Source organism: Antennarius striatus, chromosome 3 (assembly GCF_040054535.1).
Source record: "Antennarius striatus isolate MH-2024 chromosome 3, ASM4005453v1, whole genome shotgun sequence".
NCBI lineage: Eukaryota > Metazoa > Chordata > Actinopteri > Lophiiformes > Antennariidae > Antennarius > Antennarius striatus.
Genome location: NC_090778.1, coordinates 27,849,909 through 27,861,965, shown reverse-complemented (window position 1 = coordinate 27,861,965; position 12,057 = coordinate 27,849,909). Strand labels below are relative to the sequence as shown.

At 47.2% G+C, this 12,057-nt stretch overlaps 2 protein-coding genes across 3 annotated transcripts; both read left to right on the top strand.

Moving 5' to 3' along the window:
- Window positions 1-489: 489 nt before the first annotated feature.
- vsig8b (V-set and immunoglobulin domain containing 8b) lies at window positions 490-5,345 on the top strand. Of its 2 annotated transcripts, XM_068311168.1 has the most exons (8): window positions 490-648; window positions 736-806; window positions 2,921-3,081; window positions 3,158-3,359; window positions 3,544-3,696; window positions 3,777-3,899; window positions 4,620-4,758; window positions 4,843-5,345. In XM_068311168.1, exons 2-8 carry the CDS (start codon window positions 743-745, stop codon window positions 5,072-5,074), a joined length of 1,074 nt encoding a protein of 357 aa, XP_068167269.1. In that variant the 5' UTR covers window positions 490-648; window positions 736-742; the 3' UTR covers window positions 5,075-5,345. The 2 variants fall into 2 exon arrangements, with proteins under 2 accessions (XP_068167269.1, XP_068167270.1); XM_068311169.1 differs by lacking the exon at window positions 490-648 and having other exon boundaries at window positions 656-806.
- Window positions 5,346-8,223: 2,878 nt separating this feature from the next.
- On the top strand, window positions 8,224-10,424 carry tas2r202 (taste receptor, type 2, member 202). Its single transcript, XM_068311671.1, has one exon. The coding sequence runs from the start codon at window positions 8,684-8,686 to the stop codon at window positions 9,659-9,661; it is 978 nt and encodes a 325-aa protein (XP_068167772.1). The 5' UTR covers window positions 8,224-8,683; the 3' UTR covers window positions 9,662-10,424.
- The last annotated feature ends 1,633 nt before the right edge of the window (window positions 10,425-12,057 follow it).

Sequence of the window (12,057 nt, the reverse complement as noted above, 5' to 3'; positions counted from 1 at the left end):
GGTTAGTTATCATTCATCACGTTAAAGCAGGAAAAAAAGGTGTTAAATAAAGATAAAAACCACTAAAAGTCCAAAAAAGTTTTGAAAAAAAAAAAACAGGTGGAGGGAAGTGATGACATCACTGACCTGGATGGAAGGGAAAAGGTCAGAGGTCGTGTGATTAAAGCGCCACAGGTTTGTCGTTATCTTGGCGCTGGAGCATAAATCATAACTTCTGGGGCGTGTCCTTCCGTCGGGCGTGTCTGCTTCAAAGAATTCATGCTGAGTTCAAGGACCTGCAGGAGCGCAGGACAAATGTGATCCTGAACATCCAGCTCAGTCTGACTGGAAAACAACTCCGACGCCGGCAGGTGTTGCTCACAAACGCCTCACAGGAAGCGTCTGCAGTCTCGTCTGAAGGAGGTTGAACTGGTTCCAGAGGGGGCGTGGCCAAACAGGTGCACTATGGACAGAGAGGGTGTGGCCTCAGTTTCACCTGAGAGCCAAACAGACGGCTGGGCGGCAGCAGCTCCGACAGGACTTACGTTGGTTTGTGAATATTCATTCGGCTTCAGGTACATCTGATTTCCTTACTCAAACATCTGGTTGTAGTCGGACGTCCGACTGCCAATCAAAGGGACGCGTTCCATTTAGGGCGGCGGCGAACAGGTGAGTGACAACACACACCGTGGAGATCCTCAGCGCCGGAGCGAACCGACGCTCCTTGAACATTTCTTCCCTTCCTGTCGCTCTCAGGATAATAATGGAACCTGTGTCCTCCTGGCTAGCGGTGGCTACGCTAGCGCTAACGCTGCACCTGAACACAGGTGAGTGTGTTTTAATCCTAAAGCGGCGTTTCCGAGACGCCGTCCGACGTCGGCTCAAACAAAAGCGGTGTGAAAACAAGAACGGGTGTCAGGTGTTTGCTCTGGGTCCGACCTGTAAGGCCGGATAAACATGATGTCACTAAAATTAGTAATCGCTGGAAACACGACTCATCGTTTTGTAATTATGTCTGAAACACATGAATGATGATGAATTGTTTTTATTCGGTTTAAAAGCGCCAAAAGGAACAGACGCAGGATGTCCAGCGGCCCCGTGATAGGCTGATCCCCGTCATGTGACCAATTGGTGTTATCATTATCGGTTATTAATTTAACCACATTTGACTTCAGGCTCCAGATCAGGAGATCAATTTCAATCCGTTTATTTAATCCTGTAAATTTAAAACATCCTGGATCAGCAGATCCAGAACCGGATCCGGATCAGACTCCTGTGTGATGGTCTGACGGTGATGTCGTCGGGTCATTTTTATCCAGTCATCATAGAAAACAGGAAGTCGAGATAAAATCTCATACATGTCCCAGAATTCTCAAGAGAAGCCGTTGTGGATCCAGATGATGATGCGGGTCAGAATCCTGCAGACAATGAAGTGGGAAAAGAACCCAGGAAAGGAGGACGACCTTGTTTGTGTTGACGGTAAACACCCTCCCACATGTGTTACAGCTGAGTGAACACGCGTGAGGTTCCCTCCAGACCCGCTTCAGGAACGTCTGCTGGACTCACGAATGTTTTTATTTCTTAACAAAAAGGTGGGAAATAAAGTTTCATTTTGAAGTCGTTGGGTTGCAATCCGACCCGACCTGTTCTGGTTCCCACCCGCCCGTCTGCCGCGCGCCGACCTGATGATCCAGTCAACCCTCTCGCATTCCCCGCATAGCAGTCATAGCTCTTTTCATAATGGGTGGCCTGATGTGTGCAGGACTTTATCGTCCCCGGAGGACAAATGAGTCCCGGGCCGCCGGCCAAGTTCTCCATCTCAATACATGAACGCCATAAAAACACAAGGGGCATCGAAGCCGATGCTGTGATTGGCTCACGTAAAACCATCACCTGAGCCGCCTGAGACCCTCAGAACCGACACCCCGTCTCCGCGTTCCCTTTGAGGAGGTGCCGAGGAGGAGCGGGAGTGTTTTTTTGTGATATTTTTAGATGAAGATGATGAATTTTAATTTGCTGAAAACGTGGTTTGATTAAGCGAAAGGTCAAGTTTTAAATTAATCTGAGTGACATTTTCAGGTTTTCAGTCGACACCTGTACGAAGGTGGAGGAGCTCAAATCCCAGAATTCACCAGAAATAAGAAATAAGAGACGAGCAACCCTCGTGACCGACAGACGCGGAAAGGCAGTTTGGAAAATGACTGATGTAAATATTGTTTAAAAAGATTCCAACTGGCTGCTGCTGCTAACTAGCTAACAGAACCTTGTTAGCTGGTTAGCTTAGCCACATCCTTAGACAATTTCTCCTGAAGCAGCTTTGGCAGCATGAGTGACTAATCTGATCTTTTTCCGACCTCCATTTGTCACATTTGTTATTTCCAGGCTTTCCCTGAACGCCTCTGACACGAAAACAGTCGCGGCTTTCAGGGTGGATTTATTGATACCAACAGTGGGGCTGGTTTTTGATTAATCAAAACGCTCCATTAAGATGTTTAGCGAGGGTTAAACATGAAAAGATGTTTGCTCCACATGTCGCAGCCTTCGCTATCAGCATTAATTAAAATCCAGGGCCGTAAACAGTGAGTCAGCAGGGTGTGTGTGATGGCTTCTAACTGCCTCCTGTCAGGAGTGTGTTTCGTGTTTGCTCATCTATTCACTCCTCATCATCATTTACTAATACATTTCTGACAGCTAATGGGCCTTCAGAGATTTAAATTAATACGTAACTCATTTCCCCAAAATATCCCATTTATTCCCGCTCCGGATCCTCCTCAGTTTGACTTAAGGGACCAATTAGTCTCAGATCAACACCTCCTCCTCCTCCTCCTCCTCTTCCTCTGTTTACGAGCCCCGGCCCACAAACTGAATGTCATTAAACTGGGAGACGTGGTGAAGCGTTCGTGACTTTCTGGCTGGGTCGTAATGGAATCTTTCCCAGCAGAGGCGTTGGAGGTGACTTCCACGGGGCCGCAGACCATTCAGAAAGCCCAGTGGGAGACGGTCAAACTGGGATGCACCTACACCCCCGGCCCGGGCGACACGGGCGAGCTGGATATTGAGTGGTCCAGCCTCAGCCCGGATATGACTCAGAAGGACAAACTGGTAGGATGGCGAGATCCAGACTGGCATCTTGAGCTGCTGAAACCCGTTTGATTGATGGTCGATTGTTGGTTCTCAGATCTTGTCCTACGTGGGGGGACAAACGCATCAGTATGGTGACCCCAGCCTCTACAAACGAATCCAGTTCACCGGGGACCCAGCTCAGGGTGACGCCTCCATCGCCATCTCGAACTTGAGGGTCTCAGACACGGCCACCTACCAGTGTAAAGTCAAGAAGGTGCCGGGCGTGGACACAAGGAAGATCACGCTGGTGGTCATGGGTAAGGACGACTTTCTCTTCTACCGGTTCTACCTGTCTCATCTTTGATGTCACTCTCTAGGAATGTCAAGGCTGCAAACACACCTTGGATGCCATACCTACGATTGTTCTCGTCTTTCACACCCTCCTTTACCATCAACACAAACACACTCTTGACTGCTTTGACCTTTGCCTCTCCTCTCCAGTTCCCCCATCGTCACCCAAGTGTTGGGTGGAAGGCGGCGAGGAGAAAGGTGGGATGGTCTCCCTTCGCTGCAAGTCCTACGTTGGTTCCACTCCTCTCAGCTACGTGTGGACAAGGGAGGGTGGCCAACCCATACCCCCCACCGCGGTTCAAAGTGAGGTGGCACAGATTCAGGCTTTTCCTGGACCCCTGAGACTCTTGATTTACAGTCTGTCCCATGTCCTGTCCTTACAGACAAGGAAACCGGGGAGCTCCTGATAAAGAACCACACTGATGGAAACGTCGGAACTTACGTCTGCATGGCGAAAAATGCCGTTGGCGAGGGTCAATGCAAATACGCCCTGCACGCTTACAACCGTAAGTGTATCCAGTTTTATCGTACTCTGAAATCAGACCTCCAGGAGCTGCTTCTGCTAGGTCAATATTTACTCATCACTGCTCCACCTCTCAGTGGTGGCGAATGGCAATTAAATTTCAAAAGACAAACCCTGGATTGGCGAGAATGTGTGACACTCCACGATCACGCAAGTCTGTTCAGTTTGTAGGACCCATCATCCCCCCATCCAAAAGGTTCAAGGCAAAACGGTTCAGCAGTTTGTACATACATTATACAAATAATTATGTTTGCCTCATTAGTTTAGTTCAATAAAATTAACTAAATACCCAAGAGAGGGAATATTATTTCCAGTTACTATCCAACTGAAAACACCTGAATTTGACTTCCTTTTATCAGAAGGAGCGATGGATTACCTGGAAGTCATAGTATTTGCTATAATTAGCAGCAGTTACCATTGCTAGGTGGTACCATCAGCTGATCCAGGAAGTTTCTTGTTAATTGGAAAGTGCTTTGGTGCTGTTGAGTCTGGATCTGTAACAGAACGCCCCACATTACCAGATAGTCTTTGCTCAACGCAGGGTACCGATCCAGTCCGGATCCTGGTGTTAGAATTACCTTTTTATGTTGGATGAGTCGGTTGTCGAAGGGGGTGGGGCCCAGGTATCCACAGTCTCTTGTTAGCTAACGGCTAAAGTGGCATTGACTCTTCGGGTCTTTGTTTAATGCTATGTCTCCTCCAGCGACCAACAAGACCGGTGTCATCGTCGGGGCAGTTATCGGCGCCATCCTGCTCCTGCTCCTCCTCCTCCTCCTCATCTGGCTCCTGATTTGCTGTTGCCACAAACGCCGCTATGAGAAAGAAGTCGCAAATGAAATCAAGTAAGTAGACGTGTCACAGATTTCAAACGTGCTACAGTCTTGAATCAAACAATGGTTTGTGACACGCGAGACCCGTCTCCTCAGGGAGGACGTCCAAGCCCCAGAGAGCCGACCCACCAGCAGGAACTCCAGTTTGCGCTCAGTGTTGGGGTATCGCACACACGCCGGGGTGCATTACAACGCCGTGAGGAATGACCAGCCCAGCAGGAACGGATCAGGACGCAGCGCCATCTATACGGGAGGCTCGCCTCAGCCCACCAGCCCTTCAGAGAAACCTCCCATCACGTACGACCATCGATTCGGATACCCCGTGTAGCCACTGCCCTGCCACCAGTTGGACTCTCTCGCATGACGCCTGTCTGTAAATAAAGTGAGAAACTGTGCAATTTCATCTTTTTAACCGTAGAATAATGGGAGTACTGGTTTACGATTCCTTACATTAGCCCTTGGACAAACATTAACGCACTGTGGCGTGCCCCTGCTACTGGATCCAATGTAAAATGTGTGTTTTAATTGGTGCTTTTTTACTCTGTTGTATATCAATCACTTTAGAACTTTTATAATATTTGTGTACAATAAAACCTTATTTTTACCTATTAAATCAATGAAAAGACTCCGTCTTTGTTACCTTAGTTAGGGAAGAGATGTTATTGTTCTATCTATCGATGTCGGGGATATCGAACAATGAGTATTCACATATCTACTACAAGCTCATTTTGTTGTCTAATCTGTTATGACAAATACACTTGTAAAATTTAAGAAAATAGAGGCAGACAACCAATTTAAAAACTTGGGTGTCAAATCATGGCAGTATATTGACTTAACGTAATTTTGAAGCGTGAAATATTTTATACACGAACACAGAATTTGAATGGAGTAGAGAACGACTAGCGGAGTTCTGTTTGCACAGCCTCCTGCTATTTTTATAGCACAAATTTTATGTTACATTAATAATGACTCATGCAAAAAGTTTAATCTAGTTCTAATAATATAAATGTAGATACAGCCAACCCTCAACTTACAGACATTCATAGATATGAACAAATGTGCTTACCCGTATCCAAGTATCGTCCTGCAGTTCTTCTTTCTGCCACTAACTCCACGGGGGCAGCACCGCTGCGTTCAGGCAGCTCCAACACTTGTCTCCCCCTCTTGTTGTTTGTTGTTGTCTCTGTTAGCATCTCAGAGCATTTAGAGTATGACATTTAAATAACCTCAAATGGAGATTACAGATTTAAATGTAATAAATATTGACTTACAAACAGCCTCTCTTAACCAGTTGTGTTTGAATGTCTATTTTTCAGCGTTAACTGCTCTTGGGGGGCCCCCGTTGGTGGTTGGGGCCCTAAACGGACACTTGGTTTACTTATATCTTAAACTGGCTCTGTAGTAACCTCATTTGGACATGTGACAGGACGACCAGGTAGAACATCATACCTGGTGGACGTATGACTCCATCCACCGGCTGGAGATCGGGTAATTTCAGGTTTGTGTAACCGTATCGATATCAGTTCAGCCTTCAAGACGCTCGGAGACTCTTTTGTCTCCTGCTAAATGTTTCACTGGAAGAACGCTCCGTTTCCATTTTTTTTTTAAAAATCAGAAGCACTCTCCGTACTTGAGACACTATTCTTCAGCCGGCGCTGAGCCCACAGACCATCTCTCATTTCAAAAGACGTCCCCGCGTCTTAAAAAAGGTGTGCAGAGATGTAATTAAACCGTCGGCGAGCGGCAAGGCTTGACGGGCGGTGAGACGGCGTTTACTCACCAAGTTCCTGCCTCCTGCACCTGCCGGGTTTTTGTGTTTCTGCTACAGATGAATAGAAATAAGAGGCATCTCAAAATGACCCCTGACCTTTACTCAGTGACATCATCAGCTGAGTTGTGATGTCACAGATGGACACACACCAAGCCGGTTGGTTTCAAGCCGGTTGGGACCAGATACTGGACGATTGGCCCCTGAACCCTAGTCAGACCCCCAACACAACAAACACCAGAAGTTCTTTAGTCCAAACACGGCTGGGTAACTTTACCTGAAATAAAAAGAATAAACTGCCCAGAGCGTTCTTTGGCTCTCTTTGCTTTCCATGCATGAAGTGGAGAAACAGATAACATCATTAATTACACTTTTTTTCTGGCATTCTCACAGAGAAACTGTTTTATCTCTTGTTTTAGGAGTTCTTGGAGGGCAGAATGGATCGGAAGACAACTGGTAATTGTTGTGGAAACAGAAAGCCTCCCTGCAACGCTTTCAGAAGCCAAGACGCTGTGTTTATGCTGCTGTGCAGAAACGGACGAATCCGTCCTTGGAATTTTCTTCTTTGATTTAAAATCAACTCTGACAACAAGTTTGATGAAATCCATGAAGAACATGTGTGAGGATGTCGGCATGCCTCATTAATGTCTTCTGTGATTAGGATCCCGCTTGTTGTGATTGGTTGGAAACAACCGTCTGTAAAAATATTATAATTCCAGTCAAATCCTAACAGTCTGCAAACTTGGTGTCCTCCACAGCGCGACTACATGATGCATTAGTGAGGCGCCTGAAGGTGATGCAGAGGTGATTTGCTTTTCTTATCAGGTAAATAGGTGTGTTGCTCTGTGTGTGTGTGTGTGTGTGTGTGTGTGTGTGTGTGTGTGTGTGTGTGTGTGTGTGTGTGTGTGTGTGTGTGTGTGTGTGTGTGTGTGTGTTTACTTGTACTTTCTAAACAATGAGGACTTACAGTTAAAAAATAACAGGACATTTTTTGGAAAATGAGGACATTTGGTCAGTACACCACAATATACCACCAGAATGTCAACAGTATACCACCAGTATATCACCAGTATATCACTAGTGTATCACCAGTATACCACCAGTATACCACCAGTATATCACCAGTATATCACCAGTATATTACCAGTATACCACCAGTATCGTCTGCTTTACCCAAAGAAGAAACAGCGCCACCGCCTGGTTGCTATTTTGTTTTCGCTAACACAGTGATTGAACATTATGTTTACCTATAAATAATACACACTTGTTTCACGTACGTAAAATCGACACATACAGTTATCGTAAATTAGCCTGTTGCTAACGAACGCCGCCTGACGAGTTCAGATTTGATCGGTTCTCTCAAACTTTTGCCCCTGAACGATTTCGTCAGTCGTTCCTGTGACATAACAAGAAGAATGGTCGTGTGCGATCGGGTGTAAATGTGCGGCCGCGCTGCGGAAACCATCTTTTGCATGCAGCGTCCGGTGGCGTGCGGTCCACGCCATCACACCGCACCCAGTAGCGACCCTGGACATTCACAACGAGCGCACACTCCTGCAGGAGTCGATGCAAACGCGACCTCACCACTACCTGTGGCCACGACCGATGCAAATCACACCTACCTATATAAATCCGAGCAGCTTGCGTCGCCTGGATGCGAACATTCTGCACAACTTCAGGTGAGGATTAACGGCGAGATAACAAAAGAAAGCATTCTCTTAACGGCAGCCGAGGGTGTTGAGTCAGACGACACATCGAGACGACTGTTTGGAGAACAAAAGCAGAAAAACTGGATTGGATTTCACGATAAAAAGCCTCATGGGAGCTTCATTAAAGGTAAAAACATTCTGTACTCTAATTACTCAAACCTCCTTTCCACCACATTTTGCATTCGACCACCTAAATTGTAGATTTTTAATCTATTTTCAACCATAATGGATTGACTGAGCGTCTCTGGGTGAGTTTCCAAAGCTAAATGTGTAAATCTTTTCCCCAGGCCCTACTGAGACGCTGTGACGGATTCTGCTCTGTGGCGGAGATGAAGAATCGTCTGATTTGGTGTTTGTGCACATAATTTTTTTCCATCTCTTTGAACACAGCAGAAACAAACCACAGAGTCCCAGAAGCTGCTGCGCCGAGGTATAAAGTTGTTCCGGTAACTCCTCAAAGATGCTCGCGGGAGTCAAATTGGCCCTGTGGGCGATGACGGGTCTGCTGGCCGTCATGACAGTCTTCTTTAACGTCTACATCTTCCTGATGAGTCTATGGAACTACAGGCAGAAGAGGAAGTGGAGCCCCAGCGAGACCATCATCGTGGCGCTGTCGCTGGCCGACGTGGCCCACCAGCTGGTCTGCTACTTCTGGATGACCATGGATGAGATCGACGGCAAGTGTCGCATCAACCACATGCCCTACACCATCATGCTGCTACTCGTCTACAGCCTGAAGTTCACCATCATGTGGGACACCAGCTTCCTCACGTTTTACTACAGCACCAAGCTGGTGAGCACCCCCAACCACTGCTACACCCACATCCAGGCCACAATCCTGAGGCACGTCACCCTGGCGGTGGTCCTCATCCCTCTATGCGGTCTAGGAACCTGCATGCCCATGCTGACAGTCTTCCACCCCGACAACCACACCGCCGTCAACAAAGACTGCGGCATTCTGTTGCCCGACAACAGTCCCGCTCAGGTCTACGAAGCCGTCTACCTCCTACTGTCGGACGTCCTCCCCGGGGTGCTCATGATGAAATGCTGCATCTCCATCTCCGTCCACCTGGCCATCCACCTCCGGCACATGAAGGCCAGCACCAACGGAGCCCATCGCCCCAAACTGGGCTCACAGATGCGGGTGATCCAGATGGCGTTGTCCCTGGTGGCGGTCTTCGTCGTCTTCCTTGTGGTAGACCTGTACGTCCAGTACCAGATAGCGGTGAACCACGAGAACGTCATCGTGCTCACGTTCTTCTTCACGTCCATCTACACAGCCGTCACGGCGTTGGTGCTGATCTACGGGAAGAAGACCTTCTGGAAAGCGATGATCCGTGATTTCAACGCGTGTCTGGATGAATATCCGTGTTTGTCTTGTCTGAAGGTTCCAGAACAAAAAGCCAAACCGAGAACTCCTGCGACCGTGAGAAAGTGAGTCTGACCGAGTTTAAACATCAGGCGATGGTAATGCCTAAAGATTTCCTTTAAGTCAGTGGTCCCCAACCCCCGGGTCGTGGACCAGTACTGGTCCGTGAGTCTGAACCACGCCCACCAAGAGCCAGGAAGCCTGTTTTCTGAACTAGGTAAAGACAACAAATTGAGACCGTTTCAAGCCGGTTGGAACCAGATACTGGACGATTGGCCCCTGAACCCTAGTCGGACCCCCTCACCACCAACACCAGAAGTTCTGTTTGTCCAAACATCCCACCTTAAAGGACGGTCCACGGAGCAAAAAGGGTTGGGTACCATTGACTTAAGTTACACCCAAACCAACAAAATCATGACGGTAGGATTGATCTAATCAATGTGGAGCCTCAGTTTACTCTCGCTTTAAGGAGCGCAGCACTGGACGTCCACATGCTAACATGCTAACGTTAACATGCTAACTCTTGCTGGAAACCTCTCTTCATTTGGAAACCTTTGGTTCTGTTTTCGTGTTTCTTACAAAGAACGTTTTGAATTCTGTTCTCCAGGGTAGCTATGAAGCAAAAACGATGACATCGTTAAGGTGCTAGCTATTAGCCTGTTAGCATGGGGAGCTGATCGGTCACCAGGTAACCCGTTTTTCCCTCCAGAGCTCATCAGACTGCACTCATGAATAAATATTTCAGTAGAACAAATAATAGTCTGGTCTGTAAAACAGGTCCCTAAGCAATAGTTGCCTGGACATGATGTAACTCCATCCCCATCAGAAAATGTTAAAAAATACATGTGGCTGCGGTGGGAGGACAGAGCGTATGAATAAAACAAGACGGCTCGCACCACCTGGATTCCTTCTCTCTGTCCTCACGGAGGTTTTTTAAGGTTTTCATGAAAGGACAGAATCCTGAGAGTAACTAGAATGCTAAAACCTCCATCTTCTCCAGCCTGCCGGTCCGCATCGGGGTGGGGGGAGTGTAGGCCGGCAAACGCTGAACGGCTCCCAGGTGTGTGAAGCTGGGCGTTCCCAGAAAAAAAGCAAACCTGCCCCGAGTCAACAAAGATAAGATCAGGAGACACGTTTGCAACGCTTGCATCAGTTCAACCCTGTGGCTCCACCTGGTGAGGCCTGGAGGGGTGATCCAACCCAATGCTGACCCCCCCCCCCCAGCAGTAATCTGAACCGAGAAAGGAGGGCTAGCAAAGCCTGGAGGGGGAGGGTCTGGAAAACAGCTGATTACCACCAGCAGGCCATGAAATTACATCCTGCGCTCAAATCTACGGACGGATTATCAGCAAAACAATCGTCTACGCTGCTTTATGAATGGAGGACATTAGCGGGGGCAGACCACGCCCCCCCCCCCAGGTAATGACTCATAACGCTAGCCGTGTTAGAAATGACTGGAAGAAAGAAAGAAAACACCTTCATGGATGAATCAGAGCAAAGTCGACTTTGTCGGAAAATCAGTCCTTAAATCTCCGACGGAGGGCGTCGCCACGGAGACCACTAAAATTCTGTTAACTATATGTCAGCGGACATATAACGGCATACTAGTAAAAAAAAATAAAAAAAATACACAGAAAAATAAAAATCAAGTTTACATCTGTCGGCCAGTAAATACGAATAAACATTTAATATCATATTAGCCCATAGCAACCCCCGTGACCCACAAGGAGGAAGAAGTAGCTGCAGATTAGACAGAGACGTTTTTTTCTGTTCTATATTAAAAAATAAAATGTAATTGTCATCTTAGAATAGATTCTTATTAATTAAATTTTATTCAAAAACATTCATTAATGAAGTTTAGTACAGCACTGGGAATGGTTATCTACAGTTTAGCCTGGAGGCGAGTTCGTTCGACTAACGTCTTTTCTGATTGGTTGACGCAAAATATGCCACATGAGCTACCTAGAATAAACTAGCACCACCGCCTGAGGCAGGAAAGACTCACGCAGCATAAAAACGAGATAAATATAAATAAAAAAGTAAAGAGGAAAAGGTTTGAACAAACAGCACGTGTAAAAAGATCCGCTACGGCTGCAGAGAGTGGAGGGAAACGTTTGGAAAGGAAGTCATTCCTTCCAACAACGGGAAAATTACACCCCGTTGGAGACCAAAGGATCTGATGTTCTTTACCAGGTGTTGGCGGATGGGCACAACATCAGCGAGACCGTATCTCGTTCTTTACCGGGTGTTGGCGGATGGATACATCAGTGACAAACTGTCATCAGACTGCGGTGAAACAGACAGACGTGTGTAACTGAATGAAAGCTCCTCAGGTTGAACACCGTGTGATGTCACACGTCCACCAGATTAGTTTCCATGGAGACGATCCAGCTACACCTGGCCGAACAACACTTGAATCGCAGACGACTCCTGAGAGTGGAGGGAGGGCGCCGTCTCGTACGTCA

Excerpts from the sequence above, each read along its gene's own strand:
- tas2r202 (XM_068311671.1), top strand. The coding sequence starts at position 8,684 with ATGCTCGCGGGAGTCAAATTGGCCCTGTGGGCGATGACGGGTCTGCTG.
- vsig8b (XM_068311168.1), top strand. The coding sequence starts at position 743 with ATGGAACCTGTGTCCTCCTGGCTAGCGGTGGCTACGCTAGCGCTAACG. Across the intron at positions 3,697-3,776 it reads ACCCCCCACCGCGGTTCAAA|ACAAGGAAACCGGGGAGCTC; the intron begins GTGAGGTGGCAC and ends CTGTCCTTACAG. Across the intron at positions 3,900-4,619 it reads CGCCCTGCACGCTTACAACC|CGACCAACAAGACCGGTGTC; the intron begins GTAAGTGTATCC and ends TGTCTCCTCCAG.